Genomic DNA, 27,055 nt, shown 5'->3' on the forward strand with positions numbered 1-27,055 from the left:
TTAATTAGAGAGATAACTTTGGAAGAAGAAGTGCTTAAGATCGAAGTGAATGGAAATCTTTATATCGTACGGCTTAAGACCCAAATGGGTTGAAATATTTGCCAATAAAGAAGAAGAATCTAATAACATAAAGTGATTCATCTTTTGATATCCATCTCCAAAGCCATTCCAGACGAATGGAAGCTGCATACTCTAGTTAAAATGTGTATTATGTGTATTAGATAATGCTGGACTGTATATCGGATAAGATTGATGCCACAGCCTAAATCTTACTGTGAGGATCACATTGAACCCTTAAAATAATTATGGAAAAAGTTAACGAATTCCAGCAACAATTACATATAGTCTTCATTTTTAAATGACCTTTGACTAATCAAATGATCAAAGAATTTGGTAATTCCTTATCAGAAAATGAACAATTCCAGGCACATTCTTGGAGGATATTGAAGCCGGTGTTCAGCAAAGACTTTTCAAGTAAATAAACACTTAGTTAACCTACGACAAACATAAAATCAACATAACATCCTAAAAATATGCAATTATAAATATAATTATATAATTAAAAAAACTCTAGGAATATTCTCGATAATTGTTATTCTCAGAAATTGAGTAGGATTTTTAAACAAATATTTATGTTGAATATTTGAAATTTGTGTGAAGCAAACTCGTTTTTTATTTTTATAAACTCTCTTGTAAAAACTCTAGGAATATTCTCGATAAGTGTTATTCTCTGGAATTAATTAGGAATTTTTAAAGAAATGTTTTCTTTGAATATTATACAAATGTTTATGTGGCAAAATTACCTATAAATAAGCGACATTATAAATAAAGTTATATAATTAAAAAAACTCTAGGAATATTCTCGATAATTGCTATTCTCAGAAATTGAGTAGGATTTTTAAACAAATATTTATATTGAACATTTTAGAAATGTTTATGAAGCAAATTTGTTTTATTATTTTTATAAACTCTTTTGTACCTAAAAATATGCAACATTATAAAAACAATTATACAATTTATAAAAACTCTAGGAATATTCTCGATAATTGTAATTCTTAGAAATTTATTAGAATTTTAAAACAAATATTTATACTGAATATTATACAAACATTTTTGTAGCAAAGTTTTTTAATATTTTTATAAACTCTATTTTAAAGACTCTAAGAATATTCTCGATAAGTGTTTTTCTTTGATAGAAATTAGAATTTTTAACAAATGTTTTAATTAAATATTATACAAATGTTTATGTAGCAAAATTACAAACTGTGAATAGAAAGGGTTATTTCAATTCCATTTTATACATTTTATGTGGTTTCAATTAAACAAAAATTAACCGCTGATGTGTTAATGTCAAAGAGAAAATTTGCGGTAATGATTTTACAAAAAAGAAATCATAAATAGAAACAATAAAAAAAGTAAGTAGATTTAAATTTAGAAGACAAGGACAGGAAACATACGATAAATTTGTTACCGTAATTTTTATAAGATTTTATTGAACATTTTGTTGGTAATATTTAACATTAAGTTGGTATTTTGGAAAAACCTCACGGATGGAAATAAAACTGCAATAAATTAAGTTTCATGGAAATCGAATTTGAAATACTAATGGAGAATATAAAATGATTTATTTCAATATCAAGTTTTGTCATAGAATTTTTTAAATCATTATTTATGAATTATTTTTTGATATTAATTTTTTTATCAAAGCAGTTTAATTATGTAAAATTATTTCGTTTTGTAAATGTTGTAATTATATTTAAATTATTTAAAATTATTATAAACTTTTAAACATTATGGAAATAGTTAATTTTAGATAACACTGTGCTCTACGTAGTTGTTTGAAAAATAATGTTAACACGATAATTAGCATAATACTTTTGCTTAAAACTATCTCAACCTAATGTATTAACGTCTAAAAACAAGAAATAATTGGTGATTTCAGATATGAAATAGTTCGGTGTGTGCGATTCGTACCCATATTTTTGGGACTTTACAAAATACTAATAAAATCAGCAAAATAATTAAAACAGCATTTCGACGACTTTCTAAATTCGTAGAAAATTTTTGGATAATTTTCTTTTGCGAATGCAATATCTAATACTTTTCATAGTAATATTACCGCCTAAAAATATGCCGCATTTATATGTGACCACAATTCTATGAGTTCCTAGAATAATTCTCGAATAAACATCTATTGAAAAGTTAACTTTTTTATTATTTAAAAACAAATTGTTTTGGATTGTTGTTGGATTGATTTGATGTATAATTTATAATATTATTGAATATTATACATATGGGAATAGTTTGTTTTATTGAAATTTTCTTTAGTCTGCCTAAAAGTATGCAAACTAAAGCCAACAAATTCTAGGAATTTTCTTGAAAAATATGTTTAGCAAAGGAAATTCTTCTTTTGTTTGGAAATTAAAAGTAATAAGTATTTTAATATATTGTGTAAACAATAAATTAATGGGTTTATATTATAGAAGGTCAATTCGGTGACTATTAGCTCAATTATTTTGTAAACAGTTTGTATTTGGCTTTCACAATTTTGGAATAGGTGTTAAATTAAGTTTGCTATTCTTTCACAATTTGAAACACAAATCTATGTCATTTAATCAAGGAAAGATAAATCATATTAGAACGAACGTATGGTTTAACATCTTTAGAATGTTGGTCTTTGTCAAAAATTTTGGCTATTTTTGATTTTTGTACAAGAGTAGTAGAAATAAGTTTATCGAACCATAATTTGCCGTCATAGTCAAGCACTTTTAATGAATTTATAATACAACAACAAGATGTTCCTTTAAAAAAAGAAATAGTAAATAATTTTTTAAACCGCCTAAAAGTATACCACAATTTTCAAATATAAACTACTAGAAAACGAATTCTGGGAATATTCTCGATAGTAATTGAAAAGATTGATTTGTCAACGATTAATGTAAAGAACAAGTTGCGTTAACTTAGAAAACAATATGAAACTTTATTAGATATGTCACTTTAAGCCTATTCTTGCCAAGAGGGGAGATCTATTCGATTACATCTGCATAGAATTTATCTTTAACATTTTACACACAAGGATGGCCAATTTTCGCGATTTTCTTGGATGCGAGAAACTCATTGTTTTGGTGGTTGACATGCTATGTTGAAACCCCAGTGATAGTGATATTTCTATCGTCCATAAAGGAAACTATTTAGTTTTTAACATTTCCTAAAAAGCATGATCCAAAGATAAAGCATTCGTAGACGATTTCGGATCGAAGAAAAAATCGCTTTTTGTAAGTTTTTCCATATACAAGTTTTATTTAAATTGTTTACAATCACCATTAAATACATGGAGGATCTTTTTTAGATTCTAAGACGATATAGCCATGTCTGTCCATCCGTCTGTTTTTATGTCTGTCTTACTGTTTGTTAAAACTACGAAAGAGAGAGAAATTTGGAAATTTAAGGTTTTCCAAAAATATTTCCTATTGTTTGTTTGGTATTAAAAATAGGCAAAATCGGTCACCATATGACCCTAGTCCACCTATAGGGTCCCCTTCAGAATAATACTTTAATGTCCATAACTATCTCATGTCCACATATACATATATTTGTAGAAAGATGAATCAAAATCTCTATATCTTTTTTTGGAATCTAAGACAATCTAGTCATGTCTGTCCATCCGTTCGTCTATTATTCCGTCCGTCCGTCCTTTCTTCTTTCCTTCCGTCCGTCCGTCTGTCTGTCTTACTGTCTGTTGGAAGCTCGATATAGAGCTGTAATTTTCCACATCTATCTTATATTGCTACAGTTTGTTTTGTATTGAAAATTAAAAAAAAAATCGGTTCACATTTGACCCTAAACCCCATAGAAAACTCAAAAATACAAATAATAAATAATTGGTTTGTAATTGACTCTACTCCTATTAGACAAAATCATTTATATTAGAAATTAATCACTCTCTTAAGTTCTAAAGTCTTCAGTTCATAATTGACCTAAGTACCCATAGAAAACATTTTTCCGAAAATCTTCCTGAAACTCATATTAATATCGATATAAGACCATGTTATCTTTAATTCCATTCTTTATAAATTTTCACAAGATTTTCCCAAGTAAAACAATCTTCCTTATGCTCATATTAATATCGATATAAAACAAAGTTGTCTTTAATTTCATTCTTTATAAATTTTTAAAAAATTTTCCTGTTATCCTTTTATATCTTTAAAACACACATTAAATTTTCTTTAAGTGTTTAAAGTTTTAAATCGATTTCCTGGAATTTCGCTACAACAACAGCAACATGTGAATATATTTAATTGCGTTAACACATGAAATTACTTAAAATTTATGCTTTAATTAGTTTATTTATTTTAACATAAATATTATCCAAATTACATGTTTTCATTAAACACTTTAATGGTCATCAGCCGAATTATAATTATAAAATGTTAAATGGTCATCACACTTGTATTACTGCTACAACAAATCCTTTTATGAAACCAACAAAAGCACACACACTCACACACATACATGTTCACTTGGAAAAATTATGATGAAAACACTTTTGTAAATATGCGTGTTAGGAATTATGTTTAATTAACTAGAAAATAATAACACGCGATGAAGAGAATAAAAACAACAACAACAACAACAAAAATATGATGACAATTTTTGTGGTTGCAAAAAAAATAATAATGTAAACAAAGTTCTCGAGTTCTATAAATTTAAACAAATTTAATTTAATTTTAGACAGTTTTATTATAGACATTTCTTTTTTTTTTCTTAGTTGGGACACTGTACTGTATGCATTAAGTAAATATTACACATACACAATGGGTCAACATGACGTATGAGTGTTATTATTATACTTTTCCTAAACACTTGTAATTTCTCTATGTTTTTTTTTTTTTTCTAAAAGCATAACTTAGGGCTGTATTTAAAATTTGTAGAAATATGTTTGGTTTGCTTTTTATCGCATGTGTATATGTTATAATTTTGTTAATTTTATTTGCATGTTAGAACATGTAAATATTTTGCATGTTAATATGCACTTTTTTTAAATGCTTTTCTCTTTATTTTTGTAACATTACTTTATATAAGCATACTTTTAGGTGTATGAGTTTAAAGTGTAAGAAACCAATAAACTGAAAAAACCGCGCGCGTTTAAAAATCGACACATTTGTAAGTCGTGAAAAAAAAAAAAACAAAACATACTAACACGTGCCTAAACGTGTAAGTGAGTGATTGTTAAGCGGAAGAAAGCAAATTACAAAACAGGTAAATAACAATTTAATTTATATTAATATTTATGAACTTTGTATATTTTTAACAAAACACTTTATATTTATTAGATATTTTTTTTAAATTTATTTTAACAACTTTATTAATTTTATTTCATTTGATATTTCTTTAAATTTTATAAATTTTTAATAATTTTTTTTATATATTACATTTTGTAAAATTTCTTCTATTTTGCCTTTTTGCTCTTTATATACATTTTTTCTTGCTAAAAGAAAATTTTTGCTACCGTATTATAAAACGTACTGTTGTTGTATTAAACGTATTTTCTTTAACATTGTACCCGTCTTAATACATCTTTACCGGTTAAGATATAAAACACGACTGAGGTAAATGTACTCGTTGCATGAATTTCTTTTTTTCTTCTTATGCTTCTTTTATTACACATTTTCTTTTAGGCAACTAAAATACATACACATTCATATACACAGAAAAATCATTCAACAAGATATATTTGAAAAAATTCCACAAAAAAAAAACGAAGTAAAAACCTTTAATTTAAAACCAGAGCATAAACGTAAAAAATTCCCAACAATAGCTTAACAAATGAGAAAAATAACTCTCTGAGAGTCGACACAAAAAGGTAAATATTTAGCTTAAACAAGGATATATAAAGTTTTTAGCTTAATACAAACTATTAAGCTCTCTCTCTCTCCCTAAACAAAATAAATTACTCTCCTAACAAACTTCTCTAAAAAAAAACCAAACCAATGTAAAGGAATTTTTTTGTTTTAAACCGCACACACACAAACAATTTCTCATTATCCTTATTATTTAGCACACTTGTCCTCTCTCTCTACTTGCTCTCTGCTAAATAGTTTAAGTAAATAAAACAAGTGTTTCTAACGCCCTCTATATTTGCTATCTAACTCTCAAAAAAAAAAAACGAAGCACACATTATAAACTTCGTGTTATTTTATTAGCTTAGGTCAGTTATACGAATACTTACACATACACACACACACAAATATATAACTAAAATATTTGTAAGCAAATTTTTCTGCCTTTCATAAGGGTGAGTTTACGCATACTCTTAAACTTGATTTTATTAACAAGAGTTTTACGTAAAAGTATAAGAGTTTTAGCTAAAAGAGAAAATAATATAATATTTAAACAGTTGAGTGTAAAAGAGCGCTGTTAACAGTAAATTCTAAGCTTTTTTTGTTGATGCCATAAGCAGGAAATAAAAATAAAAGCTTTTTTGTTAACAGAGAACATTGGAAAATTCGACGAGTTATAACACAATTTTTATTTGTTATACTTATGCGAAAAACTAGATAACGTAGAACAGTTGTTTTTATATTCTAAAAAATATTGACTTATATATAAAAGCCCCCATAGATTTTAAAACTTTTGATTAATCATTAAACACCCGTTTTACTCTTATTCCTATATATTGGGTCATTCATACCACTGCACGCTTTGTAATGCAGAGCGAAGACAATCGACCCTATAGTGTCCCTAAAGGGGCTGGACCGATTTATAGGGAAAATGGGTGGACAGGCAATAGTGGGCGTGGCACCTCTCACATAAAGAAAATATTAAATTGGTGTATTTGAGAAAATATAACAATTAAAGTTCTCAAATTTGACGGAGCTGCTTTAGTATGGATTTAAATATTTAGTATAAAAATGGGAAGACAAGCAATAGGAGGCGTGGCATATCTAAGAAACTATTAAAGCTAGAACACTTAAGTTTTGCATGAACAACTTTGAAATCTATATGAACTTGGAAAAAAGTCGACGGACTAAAATCGGGGGATTTAAATATTTAGTATAAAAATGGGAAGACAAGCAATAGGAGGCGTGGCATATCAAAGAAACTATTAAAGCTAGAACACTTAAGTTTTTCATGAACAACTTTGAAATCTATATGAACTTGAAACTAAAATCGGGGGGCGTAGCACCTCCCATTCATACATCTGGGAAACTGTTCAAGCTAGAATCCTCGAAATAATCATGAAAAAGGGGGCGTGGCACCTCTCATATAAATTAAATACAAAACAATCATATATCTAAGAAATTATTAAAACTATAATCCTTAAATTTTGTACGATTAACTTTGAAATACATATGAACTTTTGGGAATAAAATGGACAGACTATTAAAAAGGGGCGTGGAGCCACCTATATTAACTATATACCAAAAACTCGTATATCTGGGAAACTGTTAGAGCTAGAATTCTAAAATTTAGCATGAACAAGTTAGAATCCTTAAATTTTGCACGAATCAGAATATTAACTTTTGGCAATAATATGGAGAGACTATCAATAGAGGGCGTGGCAAAAATTCGTATATCTGGGAAACTATTAAAACTAGATTCCTCAAATTTTGCATGAATAATTCTGACATTCATGTGATCATTTTGGTAGCAAATTGTCGAATAAGCAAATAGGCTAGGAATCTCCCATTTGAATGTAAAACAAAAATTCGCATATCCGGAAAACCACTAGAGCTGGGATCTTCAAATTTTGCTCGAGCAACTTTGAAATTAATTTAAACATTTAGAAAAAAATAGTATAAAATTGTAAAGAGTTTTTTAATTCTATTGTTTTAAAAATATATAGCTAATCTTTCATATTTATGGAGCGGTTTTGTAAATTTTAAATAGGAAACTTTTCGAAAGCATATGCAATTATAAAATTTAGAACCCAGAGTTATCTAAGCTCTTTAGAAAATATATTTTAACGTAAAGATTGACAAACAGTCGAGCATACATAAATCGTCTTCGCCATATATAGGGTATGAAAAGTATATTACAAAATTATATATAAGGAGTCAAGTGAACCAACTTTTGAAATTTGCACCAATGTTAGTCGTATTCAACGACATCGTTCAAGAACTCTCAGACTTACAGTGGTACAAAGTTTGATATTTTTGCAAAACATGTGATTCTTCTCATTCTTATTACCTATTCGTCATAGCAAAATTTGTTCCAAATGTTTCAGATAGCTATTTCTTCAATATTTCGGAAAAAATATTTAAAGAAATTAAAGCAAAATTGGACTCTAAATCAGCGTTAGTTTCGTATGATCATACAAACCCTATGGACACTAGAGTTTTATAGAGGAGATATCTCGTCTCCTAAGTAATATCCATTATTACTATGAACTTTCTCTCTCAATGTGGAACCGCGAACAGTCATCATAACCAGGATAATATGGACAATCTTTAAAAAATAATACACGATATACATATGTTCCACTCATCTCAAAAGCTTTATTGCTGTCATTGCCGGGCACTGCTGACCATGCATGACCCGGTTTGGACTAAAACACCTTTTGTTGTCATTTTGGGGACAAAATTCGCAAAAATAATATTTTCTAAAGCGGGTTATGTGATCAATTTTCTTGTATTATTTGATTAAAAATACCAAAAAAAATCTATTAGAAAGATTAATATATTTTTCTTTAATTTCTTTAATTTCTTTAAATTTTTCAAATAAGACAAATTTTATCGCTCAGATAAAATTAAAATTAAAATAAAAATTTTAATAACGCTCAACAAACATTTATAAAAAGCCACATGGTTTAATCATAACCCAAACTAAATTAGAAAACTATAAAACTTTATAGCATTGACCTGTAAATGGAACGCAACAATAAAGATATGAACCCCCTTTTCAAATTCGAAGCACTCTATCATTACGTATTTGGTTTTTCATTAAAAAAAGTAAAATAATAATAATTTAAATTTGAATAATTAGAAAACTGAGTACTTACCTCAAAATTACCACCCATCTTAGCGCCAGCTTGTGCTAAATATAAAGTTGATGATGAAGCAAACACCAACTCCATGGGATCTCTTATCAACGGTGTCGTTTCAGTCTCTTCACAATTATAATAGTACACTACCTTATCACTTAACACTTTAAAGGCTAGAGTAACCCATTTCTTGGGTTCATATGGCAATTGATAACTAACCAAACGCTTACTAACTGGACTAACACTGGCATCTGTATAGATTAACGACACATTCCAGCAATCTTTGATGACAGGGGAAAAGTGTAAACCAAACTGCACCACTGTATCCAAGGGATCAACAACACTAAACAAGTAACCACCTTTGGCTGAGGTGGGTTGCAGCGTAGTTTGCAATGCAAAATCATTGAGTTTTTCTGGCAAAACCATACGATAGGGAGATTTTATATCGGCAATTTGTAATATTTTATAGGCAGGAAAACCATCTTCAGCAAAATCGAATTCAATGCCATTAAAATTTTCATTTATAATTTCCAGCATATTATACTCGGCAATGGCATCTAAAGGGGAAATGGAGAGCAAAAAACAGAAGAAAAACATTAAATGATAATATTATGCTAATTTTGGGATAGTAAGTGAAATGAAGACTGAAAGGGTTAAAGATAAATTAGAATAAACTACACATATGCCCCTCCTTCCAACCACAAAACTATCGCCTTAAGTTTCTTTATTTTCAAAATTAAAGCGTTATTTAAGGAACTAGAGCCGATTTTAGTTTTTTCATATTAAAATCGATCTTTAAAGGAAAATTGAAGTGATCACAGATTTTCTTTATTTTCTCGATTAAAGCGTTATTTAAGGAACTAGAGCCGATTTTAGTTTTTTCATATAAAAATCGATTTTTGAAGGAAAATTGAAGTGATCACAGACTTTCTTTATTTTCTCGATTAAAGCGTTATTTAAGGAACTAGAGCCGATTTTACTTTTTTCATATAAAAATCGATTTTTGGATGGAAAATTGAAGTGATCACAGATTTTCTTTATTTACTCGATTAAAGCGTTATTTAAAGAACTAGAGCCGATTTTAGTTTTTTCATATAAAAATTGATTTTTAATGGAAAATTGAAGACTAGAGTCGATTTTAGTTTTTTCAAATAAAAATCGATTTTTGATGGAAAATTGAAGTGATCACAGATTTCCTTTATTTTCTCGATTTAAGCGATATCTAAGGAACTAGAGCCGATTTTAGTTTTTTCATGTGAAAATCGATTTTCGAAGGAAAATTGAAGTGATCACAGATTTTCTTTATTTTCTCGATTAAAGCGTTATTTAAGGAGCTAGAGCCGATTTTAGTTTTTTCATATAAAAATCGATTTTTGAAGGAAAATTGAAGTGATCACAGATTTTCTTTATTTTCTCGATTTAAGCGTTATTTAAGGAGCTAGAGCCGATTTTATTTTTTTCATACAAAAATTCATTTTTGATGGAAAATTGAAGTGATCGCAGATTTTCTTTATTTTCTCGATTTAAGCGTTATTTAAGGAACTAGAGCCGATTTTAGTTTTTTCATATAAAAATCGATTTTTGAAGGAAAATTGAAGTGATCACAGATTTTCTTTATTTTCTCGATTTAAGCGTTATTTAAGGAACTACAGCCGATTTTAGTTTTTTCATATAAAAGTCGATGTTTAGCGGAAAATTGAAGTGATCACAGATTTTCTTTATTTTCTCGATTAAAGCGTTATTTAAGGAGCTAGAGCCGATTTTAGTTTTTTCATATAAAAATCGATTTTTGATGGAAAATTTAACTGATCACAGATTTTCTTTATTTTCTCGATTTAAGCGTTATTTAAGGAACTAGATCCGATTTTAGTTTTTTCATATAAAAATCGATTTTTGAAGGAAAATTGAAGTGATCACAGATTTTCTTTATTTTCTCGATTTAAGCGTTATTTAAGGAACTACAGCCGATTTTAGTTTTTTTATATAAAAATCGATTTTGGATGGAAAATTGAAGTGATCACAGATTTTCTTTATTTTCTCGATTTAAGCGTTTTTTAAGGAGCTAGAGCCGATTTTAGTTTTTTCATATAAAAATCGATTTTTGATGGAAAATTGAAGTGATCACAGATTTTCTTTATTTTCTCGATTAAAGCGTTATTTAAGGAACTAGAGCCGATTTTAGTTTTTTCATATAAAAATCGATTTTTAATGGAAAATTGAAGTGATCGCAGATTTTCTTTATTTTCTCGATTAAAGCGTTATTTAAGGAACTAGAACCGATTTTAGTTTTTTCATATTAAAATCGATTTTTAAAGGAAAATTTAAGTGATCACAGATTTTCTTTATTTTCTCGATTTAAGCGTTATTTAAGGAACTAGAGCCGATTTTAGTTTTTTCATATAAAAATCGATTTTTGAAGGAAAATTGAAGTGATCACAGATTTTCTTTATTTTCTCGATTTAAGCGTTATTTAAGGAACTACAGCCGATTTTAGTTTTTTTATATAAAAATCGATTTTGGATGGAAAATTGAAGTGATCACAGATTTTCTTTATTTTCTCGATTTAAGCGTTTTTTAAGGAGCTAGAGCCGATTTTAGTTTTTTCATATAAAAATCGATTTTTGATGGAAAATTGAAGTGATCACAGATTTTCTTTATTTTCTCGATTAAAGCGTTATTTAAGGAACTAGATCCGATTTTAGTTTTTTCATATAAAAATCGATTTTTGAAGGAAAATTGAACTGATCACAGATTTTCTTTATTTTCTCGATTTAAGCGTTATTTAAGGAACTAGAGCCGATTTTAGTTTTTTCATATAAAAATCGATTTTTGAAGGAAAATTGAAGTGATCACAGATTTTCTTTATTTTCTCGATTTAAGCGTTATTTAAGGAACTACAGCCGATTTTATTTTTTTCATACAAAAATTCATTTTTGATGGAAAATTGAAGTGATCACAGATTTTCTTTATTTTCTCGATTTAAGCGTTATTTAAGGAACTAGAGCCGATTTTAGTTTTTTCATATAAAAATCGATTTTTGATGGAAAATTGAAGTGATCACAGATTTTCTTTATTTTCTCGATTAAAGCGTTATTTAAGGAACTACAGCCGATTTCAGTTTTTTCATATAAAAATCGATTTTTGATGGAAAATTGAAGTGATCACAGATTTTCTTTATTTTCTCGATTTAAGCGTTATTTAAGGAGCTAGAGCCGATTTTAGTTTTTTCATATAAAAATCGATTTTTGATGGAAAATTGAAGTGATCACAGATTTTCTTTATTTTCTCGATTAAAGTGTTATTTAACGAACTAGAGCCGATTTTAGTTTTTTCATATAAAAATCGATTTTTAATGGAAAATTTAAGTGATCGCAGATTTTCTTTATTTTCTCGATTAAAGCGTTATTTAAGGAACTACAGCCGATTTTAGTTTTTTCATATAAAAATCGATTTTTGATGGAAAATTGAAGTGATCACAGATTTTCTTTATTTTCTCGATTAAAGCGTTATTTAAGGAACTACAGCCGATTTTAGTTTTTTCATATAAAAATCGATTTTTGATGGAAAATTGAAGTGATCGATTTTTAATGGAAAATTGAAGTGGTCGCAGATTTTCTTTATTTTCTCGATTAAAGCATTATTTAAGGAACTACAGCCGATTTTAGTTTTTTCACATAAAAATCGATTTTTAATGGAAAATTGAAGTGATCGCAGATTTTCTTTATTTTCTCGATTTAAGCGTTATTTAAGGAACTAGAGCAGATTTTATTTTTTTCATATAAAAATCGATTTTTGATGGAAAATTGAAGTGATCACAGATTTTCTTTATTTTCTCGATTTAAGCGTTATTTAAGGAACTAGAGCCGATTTTAATTTTTTCATATAAAAATCGATTTTTGGAAAATTGAAGTGATCACAGATTTTCTTTATTTTCTCGATTTAAGCGTTATTTAAGGAGCTAGAGCCGATTTTAGTTTTTTCATATAAAAATCGATTTTTGATGGAAAATTGAAGTGATCACAGATTTTCTTTATTTCTCGATTAAAGTGTTATTTAACGAACTAGAGCCGATTTTAGTTTTTTCATATAAAAATCGATTTTTAATGGAAAATTTAAGTGATCGCAGATTTTCTTTATTTTCTCGATTAAAGCGTTATTTAAGGAACTACAGCCGATTTTAGTTTTTTTCATATAAAAATCGATTTTTGATGGAAAATTGAAGTGATCACAGATTTTCTTTATTTTCTCGATTAAAGCGTTATTTAAGGAACTACAGCCGATTTTAGTTTTTTCATATAAAAATCGATTTTTGATGGAAAATTGAAGTGATCGATTTTTAATGGAAAATTGAAGTGGTCGCAGATTTTCTTTATTTTCTCGATTAAAGCATTATTTAAGGAACTACAGCCGATTTTATTTTTTTCATATAAAAATCGATTTTTAATGGAAAATTGAAGTGATCGCAGATTTTCTTTATTTTCTCGATTTAAGCGTTATTTAAGGAACTAGAGCAGATTTTATTTTTTTCATATAAAAATCGATTTTTGATGGAAAATTGAAGTGATCACAGATTTTCTTTATTTTCTCGATTTAAGCGTTTTTTAAGGAACTAGAGCCGATTTTAATTTTTTCATATAAAAATCGATTTTTAATGGAAAATTGAAGTGATCACAGATTTTCTTTATATTCTCGATTTAAGCGTTATTTAAGGAACTAGAGCAGATTTTATTTTTTTCATATAAAAATCGATTTTTGATGGAAAATTGAAGTGATCACAGATTTTCTTTATTTTCTCGATTTAAGCGTTATTTAAGGAACTAGAGCCGATTTTAATTTTTTCATATAAAAATCGATTTTTAATGGAAAATTGAAGTGATCACAGATTTTCTTTACTTTCTCGATTTAAGCGTTATTTAAGGAACTAGAGCCGATTTTAGTTTTTTCATGTAAAAATCGATGTTTAGTGGAAAATTGAAGTGATCACAGATTTTCTTTATTTTCTCGATTTAAGCGTTATTTAAGGAGCTAGAGCCGATTTTAGTTTTTTCATGTGAAAATCGATTTTCGAAGGAAAATTGAAGTGATCACAGATTTTCTTTATTTTCTCGATTAAAGTGTTATTTAACGAACTAGAGCCGATTTTAGTTTTTTCATATAAAAATCGATTTTTAATGGAAAATTTAAGTGATCGCAGATTTTCTTTATTTTCTCGATTAAAGCGTTATTTAAGGAACTACAGCCGATTTTAGTTTTTTCATATAAAAATCGATTTTTGATGGAAAATTGAAGTGATCACAGATTTTCTTTATTTTCTCGATTTAAGCGTTATTTAAGGAACTAGAGCCGATTTTAGTTTTTTCATATAAAAATCGATTTTGAAGGAAATTTGAAGTGATCACAGATTTTCTTTATTTTCTCGATTTAAGCATTATTTAAGGAACTAGAGCCGATTTTATTTTCTTTATTTTCTCGATTAAAGCGTTATTTAAGGAACTACAGCCGATTTTAGTTTTTTCGTTTAAAAATCGATTTTTAATGGAAAATTGAAGTGATCACAGATTTTTTTTATTTTCCCGATTTAAGCGTTATTTAAGGAACTAGAGCCGATTTTAGTTTTTTCATATAAAATCGATTTTGGAGGAAAATTGAAGTGATCACAGATTTTCTTTATTTTAGCGTTTTAAGCCTTATTTAAGGAGCTAGAGCCGATTTTATTTTTTTCATATAAAAATCGATTTTTGATGGAAAATTGAAGTGATCACAGATTTTCTTTATTTTCTCGATTAAAGCGTTATTTAAGGAACTAGAGCCGATTTTACTTTTTTCATATAAAAGTCTTTGTTTAGTGGAAAATTGAAGTGATCACAGATTTTCTTTATTTTCTCGATTTAAGCGTTATTTAAGGAACTAGAGCCGATTTTAATTTTTTCATATAAAAATCGATTTTTTGATGCAAAATTGAAGTGATCACAGATTTTCTTTATTTTGTCGATTTAAGCGTTATTTAAGAAACTAGAGCCGATTTAAGTTTTTTCATATAAAAATTGATTTTTGATGGAAAATTGAAGTGATCACAGATTTTCTTTATTTTCTCGATTAAAGCGTTATTTAAGGAACTAGAGCCGATTTTAATTTTTTCATATAAAAATTGATTTTTGATGGAAAATTGAAGTGATCACAGATTTTCTTTATTTTCTCGATTTAAGCGTTATTTAAAGAACTAGAGCCGATTTTATTTTTTTCATACAAAAATTGATTTTTGATGGAAAATTGAAGTGATCACAGATTTTCTTTATTTTCTCGATTTAAGCGTTATTTAAGGAACTAGAGCCGATTTTAGTTTTTTCATATAAAAGTCGATGTTTAGTGGAAAATTGAAGTGATCACAGATTTTCTTTATTTTCTCGATTAAAGCGTTATTTAAGGAACTAGAGCCGATTTTAGTTTTTTCATATAAAAGTCGATGTTTAGTGGAAAATTGAAGTGATCACAGATTTTCTTTATTTTCTCGATTTAAGCGTTATTTAAGGAGCTAGAGCCGATTTTATTTTTTTCATACAAAAATTGATTTTTGATGGAAAATTGAAGTGATCACAGATTTTCTTTATTTTCTCGATTTAAGCGTTATTTAAGGAACTAGAGCCGATTTTAGTTTTTTCATACAAAAGTCGATGTTTAGTGGAAAATTGAAGTGATCACAGATTTTCTTTATTTTCTCGATTTAAGCGTTATTTAAGGAGCTAGAGCCGATTTTATTTTTTTCATACAAAAATTGATTTTTGATGGAAAATTGAAGTGATCACAGATTTTCTTTATTTTCTCGATTTAAGCGTTATTTAAGGAACTAGAGCCGATTTTATTTTTTTCATATAAAAATCACAGATTTTCTTTATTTTATCGATTTAAGCGTTATTTAAGGAACTAGAGCCGATTTTAGTTTTTTCATATAAAAATCGATTTTTGATGGAAAATTGAAGTGATCACAGATTTTCTTTATTTTCTCGATTAAAGCGTTATTTAAGGAACTAGAGCCGATTTTAATTTTTTCATATAAAAGTCGATGTTTAGTGGAAAATTGAAGTGATCACAGATTTTCTTTATTTTCTCGATTTAAGCGTTATTTAAGGAGCTAGAGCCGATTTTATTTTTTTCATACAAAAATTGATTTTTGATGGAAAATTGAAGTGATCACAGATTTTCTTTATTTTCTCAATTAAAGCGTTATTTAAGGAACTAGAGCCGATTTTAGTTTTTTCATACAAAAGTCGATGTTTAGTGGAAAATTGAAGTGATCACAGATTTTCTTTATTTTCTCGATTTAAGCGTTATTTAAGGAGCTAGAGCCGATTTTATTTTTTTCATACAAAAATTGATTTTTGATGGAAAATTGAAGTGATCACAGATTTTCTTTATTTTCTCGATTTAAGCGTTATTTAAGGAACTAGAGCCGATTTTATTTTTTTCATATAAAAATCACAGATTTTCTTTATTTTATCGATTTAAGCGTTATTTAAGGAACTAGAGCCGATTTTAGTTTTTTCATATAAAAATCGATTTTTGATGGAAAATTGAAGTGATCACAGATTTTCTTTATTTTCTCGATTAAAGCGTTATTTAAGGAACTAGAGCCGATTTTAATTTTTTCATATAAAAGTCGATGTTTAGTGGAAAATTGAAGTGATCACAGATTTTCTTTATTTTCTCGATTTAAGCGTTATTTAAGGAGCTAGAGCCGATTTTATTTTTTTCATACAAAAATTGATTTTTGATGGAAAATTGAAGTGATCACAGATTTTCTTTATTTTCTCAATTAAAGCGTTATTTAAGGAACTAGAGCCGATTTTAATTTTTTCATATAAAAGAGCCGATTTTAATTTTTTCATATAAAAGTCGATGTTTAGTGGAAAATTGAAGTGATCACAGATTTTCTTTATTTTCTCGATTTAAGCGTTATTTAAAGAACTAGAGCCGATTTTAGTTTTTTCATATAAAAATTGATTTTTGATGGAAAATTGAAGTGATTACAGATTTTCTTTATTTTCTCGATTTAAGCGTTATTTAAGGAGCTAGAGCCGATTTTATTTTTTTTCATACAAAAATTGATTTTTGATGGAAAATTGAAGTGATCACAGATTTTCTTTATTTTCTCGATTTAAGCGTTATTTAAGGAACTAGAGCCGATTTTATTTTTTTCATATAAAAATCACAGATTTTCTTTATTTTATCGATTTAAGCGTTATTTAAGGAACTAGAGCCGATTTTATTTTTTTCATATAAAAATCGATTTTTGATGGAAAATTGAAGTGATCACAGATTTTCTTTATTTTCTCGATTAAAGCGTTATTTAAGGAACTAGAGCCGATTTTAATTTTTTCATATAAAAGTCGATGTTTAGTGGAAAATTGAAGTAATCACAGATTTTCTTTATTTTCTCGATTTAAACGTTATTTAAGGAGCTAGAGCCGATTTTATTTTTTTCATATAAAAATCGATTTTTTATGGAAAATTGAAGTGATCACAGATTTTCTTTATTTTCTCGATTAAAGCGTTATTTAAGGAACTAGAGCCGATTTTAATTTTTTCATATAAAAGTCGATGTTTAGTGGAAAATTGAAGTGATCACAGATTTTCTTTATTTTTTTCGATTTAAGCGTTATTTAAGGAACTAGAGCCGATTTTATTTTTTTCATATAAAAGTCGATGTTTAGTGGAAAATTGAAGTGATCACAGATTTTCTTTATTTTATCGATTTAAGCGTTATTTAAGGAACTAGAGACGATTTTAGTTTTTTCATATAAAAATCGATTTTTGAAGGAAAATTGAAGTGATCACAGATTTTCTTTATTTTCTCGATTAAAGCGTTATTTAAGGAACTACAGCCGATTTTAGTTTTTTCATATAAAAATCGATTTTTAATGGAAAATTAAGGAACTAGAGCCGATTTTAATTTTTTCATATAAAAGTCGATGTTTAGTGGAAAATTGAAGTGATCACAGATTTTCTTTATTTTCTCGATTTAAGCGTTATTTAAAGAACTAGAGCCGATTTTAGTTTTTTCATATAAAAGTCGATGTTTAGTGGAAAATTGGAGTGATCACAGATTTTCTTTATTTTCTCGATTTAAGCGTTATTTAAGGAACTAGAGCCGATTTTAGTTCATATAAAAATCGATTTTTGAAGGAAAATTGAAGTGATCACAGATTTTCTTTATTTTCTCGATTTAAGCGTTATTTAAGGAACTAGAGCCGATTTAGTTTTTTCATATAAAAATCGATTTTAATGGAAAATTGAAGTGATCACAGATTTTCTTTATTTTCTCGATTTAAGCGTTATTTAAGGAACTAGAGCCGATTTTAGTTTTTTCATATAAAAATCGATTTTTAATGGAAAATTGAAGTGATCACAGATTTTCTTTATTTTCTCGATTTAAGCGTTATTTAAAGAACTAGAGCCGATTTTAGTTTTTTCATATAAAAGTCGATGTTTAGTGGAAAATTGAAGTGATCACAGATTTTCTTTATTTTCTCGATTTAAGCGTTATTTAAGGAACTACAGCCGATTTTAGTTTTTTTCATATAAAAATCGATTTTTGAAGGAAAATTGAAGTGATCACAGATTTTCTTTATTTTCTCGATTTAAGCGTTATTTAAAGAACTAGAGCCGATTTTAGTTTTTTCATATAAAAGTCGATGTTTAGTGGAAAATTAAAGTGATCACAGATTTTCTTTATTTTCTCGATTTAAGCGTTATTTAAGGAACTAGAGCCGATTTTAGTTTTTTCATATAAAAATCGATTTTTAATGGAAAATTGAAGTGATCACAGATTTTCTTTATTTTCTCGATTTAAGCGTTATTTAAGGAACTAGAGCCGATTTAGTTTTTTCATATAAAAATCGATTTTTAATGGAAAATTGAAGTGATCACAGATTTTCTTTATTTTCTCGATTTAAGCGTTATTTAAGGAACTAGAGCCGATTTTAGTTTTTTCATATAAAAGTCGATGTTTAGTGGAAAATTGAAGTGATCACAGATTTTCTTTATTTTCTCGATTTAAGCGTTATTTAAGGAACTACAGCCGATTTTAGTTTTTTTTCATATAAAAATCGATTTTTGAAGGAAAATTTAAGTGATCACAGATTTTCTTTATTTTCTCGATTTAAGCGTTATTTAAGGAACTAGAGCCGATTTTATTTTATCATATAAAAATCGATTTTTGATGGAAAATTGAAGTGATCACAGATTTTCTTTATTTCTCGATTAAAGCGTTATTTAAGGAACTACAGCCGATTTTAGTTTTTTCATATAAAAGTCGATTTTTGATGGAAAATTGAAGTGATCACAGATTTTCTTTATTTTCTCGATTTAAGCGTTATTTAAGGAACTAGAGCCGATTTTAATTTTTTAATATAAAAGTCGATGTTTAGTGGAAAATTGAAGTGATCACAGATTTTCTTTATTTTCTCGATTTAAGCGTTATTTAAGGAACTAGAGCCGATTTTAGTTTTTTCATATAAAAATCGATTTTTGAAGGAAAATTTAAGTGATCACAGATTTTCTTTATTTTCTCGATTTAAAGCGTTATTTAAGGAACTAGAGCCGATTTTAATTTTTTCATATAAAAGTCGATGTTTAGTGGAAAATTGAAGTGATCACAGATTTTCTTTATTTTCTCGATTAAAGCGTTATTTAAGGAACTAGAGCCGATTTTAATTTTTTCATATAAAAGTCGATGTTTAGTGGAAAATTGAAGTGATCACAGATTTTCTTTATTTTCTCGATTAAAGCGTTATTTAAGGAACTAGAGCCGATTTTAATTTTTTCATATAAAAGTCGATGTTTAGTGGAAAATTGAAGTGATCACAGATTTTCTTTATTTCTCGATTTAAGCGTTATTTAAGGAACTAGAGCCGATTTTAGTTTTTTCATATAAAAATCGATTTTTGAAGGAAAATTTAAGTGATCACAGATTTTCTTTATTTTCTCGATTTAAGCGTTATTTAAGGAACTTGAGCCGATTTTATTTTATCATATAAAAATCGATTTTTGATGGAAAATTGAAGTGATCACAGATTTTCTTTATTTTCTCGATTTAAGCGTTATTTAAGGAACTAGAGCCGATTTTAGTTTTTTCATATAAAAATCGATGTTTAGTGAAAATTGAAGTGATCACAGATTTTCTTTATATTCTCGATTTAAGCGTTATTTAAGGAACTAGAGCCGATTTTAGTTTTTCATATAAAAGTCGATGTTTAGTGGAAAATTGAAGTGATCACAGATTTTCTTTATTTTCTCGATTTAAGCGTTATTTAAGGAACTAGAGCCGATTTAAATTTTTTCATATAAAAGTCGATGTTTAGTGGAAAATTGAAAGTGATCACAGATTTCTTTATTTTCTCGATTTAAGCGTTATTTAAGGAGCTAGAGCCGATTTTATTTTTTTCATATAAAAATCGATTTTTTATGGAAAATTGAAGTGATCACAGATTTTCTTTTCTTTATTTTTCGATTTAAAGCGTTATTTAAGGAACTAGAGCCCGATTTTATTTTTTTCATATAAAAGTCGAGGTTTAGTGGAAAATTGAAGTGATCACAGATTTTCTTTATTTTCTCGATTTAAGCGTATTTAAGGAACTAGAGCCGATTTTTAGTTTTTCATATAAAAGTCGATGTTTAGTGGAAAATTGAAAGTGATCACAGATTTTCTTTATTTTTCTCGATTTAAGCGTTATTTAAGGAACTAGAGCCGATTTAAATTTTTTCATATAAAAGTCGATGTTTAGTGGAAAATTGAAGTGATCACAGATTTTCTTTATTTCCTCGATTTAAGCGTTATTTAAGGAGCTAGAGCCGATTTTATTTTTTTCATATAAAAATCGATTTTTTATGGAAAATTGAAGTGATCACAGATTTTCTTTATTTTTTCGATTTAAGCGTTATTTAAGGAACTAGAGCCGAATTTTATTTTTTCATATAAAAGTCGATGTTTAGTGGAAAATTGAAGTGATCACAGATTTTCCTTATTTTTTCGATTTAAGCGTTATTTAAGGAACTAGAGACGATTTTAGTTTTTTCATATAAAAATCGATTTTTAATGGAAAATTAAGGAACTAGAGCCGATTTAATTTTTTCATATAAAAGTCGATGTTTAGTGGAAAATTGAAGTGATCACAGATTTTCTTTATTTCTCGATTTAAGCGTTATTTAAAGAACTAGAGCCGATTTTAGTTTTTTCATATAAAAGTCGATGTTTAGGGAAAATTGAAGTGATCACAGATTTTCTTTATTTTCTCGATTTAAGCGTTATTTAAGGAACTACAGCCGATTTTAGTTTTTTTCATATAAAATCGATTTTTGAAGGAAAAATTGAAGTGATCACAGATTTTCCTTTATTTTCTCGATTAAGCGTTATTTAAGGAACTAGAGCCGATTTTAGTTTTTCATATAAAAATCGATTTTTAATGGAAAATTGAAGTGATCACAGATTTTCTTTATTTTCTCGATTTAAGCGTTTATTTAAGGAACTAGAGCCGATTTAGTTTTTTCAAATAAAAGTCGATGTTTAGTGGAAAATTGAAGTGATCACAGATTTTCTTATTTTCCTCGATTTAAGCGTTATTTAAGGAACTACAGCCGATTTTAGTTTTTTTCATATAAAATCGATTTTTGAAGGAAAATTGAAGTGATTCACAGATTTTCTTTATTTTCTCGATTTAAGCGTTATTTAAGGAACCTAGAGCCGATTTTAGTTTTTTCATATAAAATCGATTTTTAATGGAAAATTGAAGTGATCACAGATTTTCTTTATTTTCTCGATTTAAGCGTTATTTAAGGAACTAGAGCCGATTTTAGTTTTTTCATATAAGGTCGATGTTTAGTGAAAAATTGAAGTGATCACAGATTTTCTTTATTTTCTCGATTTAAGCGTTATTTAAGGAACTACAGCCGATTTTAGTTTTTTTTCATATAAAAATCGATTTTTGAAGGAAAATTTAAGTGATCACAGTTTTCTTTATTTTCTCGATTTAAGCGCTATTTAAGGAACAAGAGCCGATTTTAGTTTTTTCATATAAAAGTCGATTTTTGATGGAAAATTGAAGTGATCACAGATTTTCTTTATTTTCTCGATTTAAAGCGCTATTTAAGGAACAAGAGCCGATTTAGTTTTTTCATATAAAAATCGATTTTTAATGGAAAATTGAAGTGATCACAGATTTTCTTTATTTTCTCGATTTAAGCGTTATTTAAGGAACTAGAGCCGATTTTAGTTTTTTCATATAAAGGTCGATGTTTAGTGAAAAATTGAAGTGATCACAGATTTTCTTTATTTTCTCGATTTAAGCGTTATTTAAGGAACTACAGCCCGATTTTAGTTTTTTTTCATATAAAAATCGATTTTTGAAGGAAATTGAAGTGATCACAGATTTTCTTTATTTTCTCGATTTAAGCGTTATTTAAGGAACTAGAGCCGATTTTAGTTTTTTCATATAAAAATCGATTTTTGATGGAAAATTGAAGTGATCACAGATTTTCTTTATTTTCTCGATTTAAGCGTTATTTAAGGAACTAGAGCCGATTTTAGTTTTTTTATATAAAAATCGATTTTTAAGGAAAATTGAAGTGATCACAGATTTTCTTTATTTTCTCGATTTAAGCGTTATTTAAGGAACTAGAGCCGATTTTAGTTTTTTCATATAAAAATCGATTTTTAATGGAAATTGAAGTGATCACAGATTTTCTTTATTTTCTCGATTTAAGCGTTATTTAAGGAACTAGAGCCGATTTTAGTTTTTTCATATAAAATCGATTTTTGAAGGAAAATTAAGTGATCACAGATTTTCTTTATTTTCTCGATTTAAGCGTTATTTAAGGAACTAGAGCCGATTTTAGTTTTTTCATATAAAAATCGATTTTTAAGGAAATTAAGTGATCACAGATTTTCTTTATTCTCGATTTAAGCGTTATTTAAGGAACTAGAGCCGATTTAGTTTTTTTCATATAAAAATCGATTTTGGATGGTAAATTGAAGTGATCACAGATTTTCTTTATTTTCCTGATATAAGCGTTATTTAAGGAACTTGAGCCGATTTAGTTTTTTCATATAAAAATCGATTTTTGAAGGAAAATTTAAGTGATCGCAGATTTTCTTTATATTCTCGATTTAAGCGTTATTTAAGGAACTAGAGCCGATTTTAGTTTTTTTCATATAAAAATAGATTTTGGATGGTAATTGAAGTGATCACAGATTTTCTTTATTTTTCCTGATTTAAGCGTTATTTAAGGAACTTGAGGACCGATTTTAGTTTTTTCATATAAAAATCGATTTTCGAAGGGAAAATTAAAGTGATCACAGATTTTCTTTATCTTGTCGATTTAAGCGTTATTTAGGAGCTAGAGCCGATTTTATTTTTTTTCATATAAAAATCAATTTTGATGGAAAATTGAAGTGCTCTCGATTTAAGCGTTACTTAAGGAACTAGAGCCGATTTTTTTTTTTTTTTTTTTTTTCATATAAAAGTCGATGTTTAGTGGAAAATTGAAGTGATCACAGATTTTCTTATTTCTCGATTTAAGCGTTATTTAAGGAACTACAGCCGATTTTAATTTTTCATATAAAAGTCGAGGTTTAGTGGAAAATTGAAGTGATTACAGATTTTTCTTTATTTTCTCGATTTAAGCGTTATTTAAGGAACTAGAGCCGATTTTAGTTTTTTTCATATAAAAATCGATTTTTGAAGGAAAATTGAAGTGATCACAGATTTTCTTTATTTTCTCGATTTAAGCGTTATTTAAGGAACTAGAGCCGATTTTAGTTTTTTCATATAAAAATCGATGTTTAGTGGAAAATTGAAGTGATCACAGATTTTCTTTATTTTCTCGATTTAAGCGTTATTTAAGGAACTAGAGCCGATTTTATTTTTTCATATAAAAATCGATGTTTAGTGGAAAATTGAAGTGATCACAGATTTTCTTTATTTTCTCGATTTAAGCGTTATTTAAGGAACTAGAGCCGATTTTAGTTTTTTCATATAAAAATCGATTTTTGATGGAAATTGAAGTGATCACAGATTTTCTTTATTTTCTCGATTTAAGCGTTATTTAAGGAACTAGAGCCGATTTTAGTTTTTCATATAAAATCGATTTTTGATGGAAAATTGAAGTGATCACAGATTTTCTTTATTTTCTCGATTTAAGCGTTATTTAAGGAGCTAGAGCCGATTTAGTTTTTTCATATAAAAATCGATTTTGATGGAAAATTGAAGTGATCACAGATTTTCTTTATTTTTCGATTTAAGCGTTATTTAAGGAACTAGAGCCGATTTTAGTTTTTTCATATAAAATCGATTTTATGGAAAATTGAAGTGATCACAGATTTTCTTTATTTTCTCGATTTAAGCGTTATTTAAGGAGCTAGAGCCGATTTTATTTTTTTCATATAAAAATCGATTTTTGATGGAAAATTGAAGTGATCACAGATTTTCTTTATTTTCTCGATTTAAGCGTTATTTAAGGAGCTAGAGCCGATTTTATTTTTTTCATATAAAAATCGATTTTTGATGGAAATTGAAGTGATCACAGATTTTCTTTATTTTCTCGATTTAAGCGTTATTTAAGGAACTAGAGCCGATTTTAGTTTTTTCATATAAAAATCGATTTTTGATGGAAAATTGAAGTGATCACAGATTTTCTTTATTTTCTCGATTTAAGCGTTATTAAGGAACTAAGCCGATTTTAGTTTTTTTCATATAAAAATCGATTTTTGATGGAAAATTGAAGTGATCACAGATTTTCTTTATTTTCTCGATTTAAGCGTTATTTAAGGAACTAGAGCCGATTTTAGTTTTTTCATATAAAAATCGATTTTGAAGGAAATTGAAGTGATCACAGATTTTCTTTATTTTCTCGATTTAAGCGTTATTTAAGGAACTAGAGCCGATTTTAGTTTTTTCATATAAAATCGATTTTTGGAAAATTGAAGTGATCACAGATTTTCTTTATTTTCTCGATTTAAGCGTTATTTAAGGAACTAGAGCCGATTTTAGTTTTTTCATATAAAAATCGATTTTTGAAGGAAAATTGAAGTGATCACAGATTTTCTTTATTTTCTCGATTTAAGCGTTATTTAAGGAACTAGAGCCGATTTTAGTTTTTTCATATAAAAATCGATTTTATGGAAAATTGAAGTGATCACAGATTTTCTTTATTTTCTCGATTTAAGCGTTATTTAAGGAACTAGAGCCGATTTTAGTTTTTTCATATAAAAATCGATTTTATGGAAATTGAAGTGATCACAGATTTTCTTTATTTTCTCGATTTAAGCGTTATTTAAGGAACTAGAGCCGATTTTATTTTTTCATATAAAAATCGATTTTTGATGGAAAATTGAAGTGATCACAGATTTTCTTTTTTTATTTCTCGATTTAAGCGTTATTTAAGGAACTAGAGCCGATTTTTTTTTTCATATAAAAATCGATTTTTGAAGGAAAATTGAAGTGATCACAGATTTTCTTTATTTTCTCGATTTAAGCGTTATTTAAGGAACTAGAGCCGATTTTAGTTTTTTTCATATAAAAATCGATTTTTGAAGGAAAATTGAAGTGATCACAGATTTTCTTTATTTTCTCGATTTAAGCGTTATTTAAGGAACTAGAGCCGATTTTAGTTTTTTCATATAAAAATCGATTTTAGTGGAAAATTGAAGTGATCACAGATTTTCTTTATTTTCTCGATTTAAGCGTTATTTAAGGAACTAGAGCCGATTTTAGTTTTTTCATATAAAATCGATTTTATGGAAAATTGAAGTGATCACAGATTTTCTTTATTTTCTCGATTTAAGCGTTATTTAAGGAACTAGAGCCGATTTTAGTTTTTTCTATAAAAATCGATTTTTGAAGGAAAATTGAAGTGATCACAGATTTTCTTTATTTTCTCGATTTAAGCGTTATTTAAGGAACTAGAGCCGATTTTAGTTTTTTCATATAAAAATCGATTTTGAAGGAAAATTGAAGTGATCACAGATTTTCTTTATTTTCTCGATTTAAGCGTTATTTAAGGAACTAGAGCCGATTTTAGTTTTTTCATATAAAAATCGATTTTATGGAAAATTGAAGTGATCACAGATTTCTTTATTTTCTCGATTTAAGCGTTATTTAAAGAACTAGAGCCGATTTTAGTTTTTTCATATAAAAGTCGATGTATTAGTGGAAATTGAAGTGATCACAGATTTTCTTTATTTTCTCGATTTAAGCGTTATTAAGGAACTACAGCCGATTTTAGTTTTTTTTCATATAAAATCGATTTTTGAAGGAAAATTTAAGTGATCACAGATTTTCTTTATTTTCTCGATTTAAGCGCTATTTAAGGAACAAGAGCCGATTTTAGTTTTTCAATATAAAATCGATTTTTGAAGGAAAAATTTAAGTGATCGCAGATTTTTCTTTATATTCTCGATTTAAGCGTTATTTAAGGAACTAGAGCCGATTTTAGTTTTTTTCATATAAAAATCGATTTTGGATGGTAAATTGAAGTGATCACAGATTTTCTTTATTTTCCTGATTTAAGCGTTATTTAAGGAACTTGAGCCGATTTAGTTTTTTCATAATAAAAATCGATTTTCGAAGGAAAATTAAAGTGATCACAGATTTCTTTATCTTGTCGATTTAAGCGTTATTTAAGGAGCTAGAGCCGATTTTATTTTTTTTTCATATAAAAATCAATTTTTGATGGTAAAATTGAAGTGATCTCGATTTAAGCGTTACGTTAAGGAACTAGAGCCGATTTTAGTTTTTTCATATAAAAGTCGATGTTTAGTGGAAAATTGAAGTGATCACAGATTTTCTTTAATTTTCTCGATTTAAGTGTTATTTAAGGAGCGAGAGCCGATTTTAGTTTTTCATATAAAAGTCGATGTTTAGTGGAAAATTGAAGTGATCACAGATTTTCTTTATTTTCTCGATTTAAGTGTTATTTAAGGAGCTAGAGCCGATTTTATTTTTTCATATAAAAATCGATTTTTGATGGAAAATTGAAGTGATCACAGATTTTCTTTATTTTCTCGATTTAAGCGTTATTTAA

General features: G+C 27.4%; 1 protein-coding gene across 1 annotated transcript in view; it reads right to left on the reverse strand.

The window, feature by feature from the left end:
* Positions 1-27,055, reverse strand: part of LOC119600907 (collagen alpha-1(XVIII) chain-like) — a gene marked incomplete at its 3' end in the record, with an annotated part of 366,468 nt that overhangs the window by 226,866 nt on the left and 112,547 nt on the right. The window contains exon 5 of the mRNA XM_037951492.1: positions 9,002-9,540. Coding sequence (XP_037807420.1) covers positions 9,002-9,540 — 539 coding nt within the window. The remainder of the gene's footprint in view (positions 1-9,001; positions 9,541-27,055) is intronic.

This window comes from Lucilia sericata, unplaced genomic scaffold, assembly GCF_015586225.1.
Source record: "Lucilia sericata isolate MDLA Ls3-8-SP2 unplaced genomic scaffold, ASM1558622v1 Contig000127F_arrow, whole genome shotgun sequence".
Taxonomy (NCBI): domain Eukaryota; kingdom Metazoa; phylum Arthropoda; class Insecta; order Diptera; family Calliphoridae; genus Lucilia; species Lucilia sericata.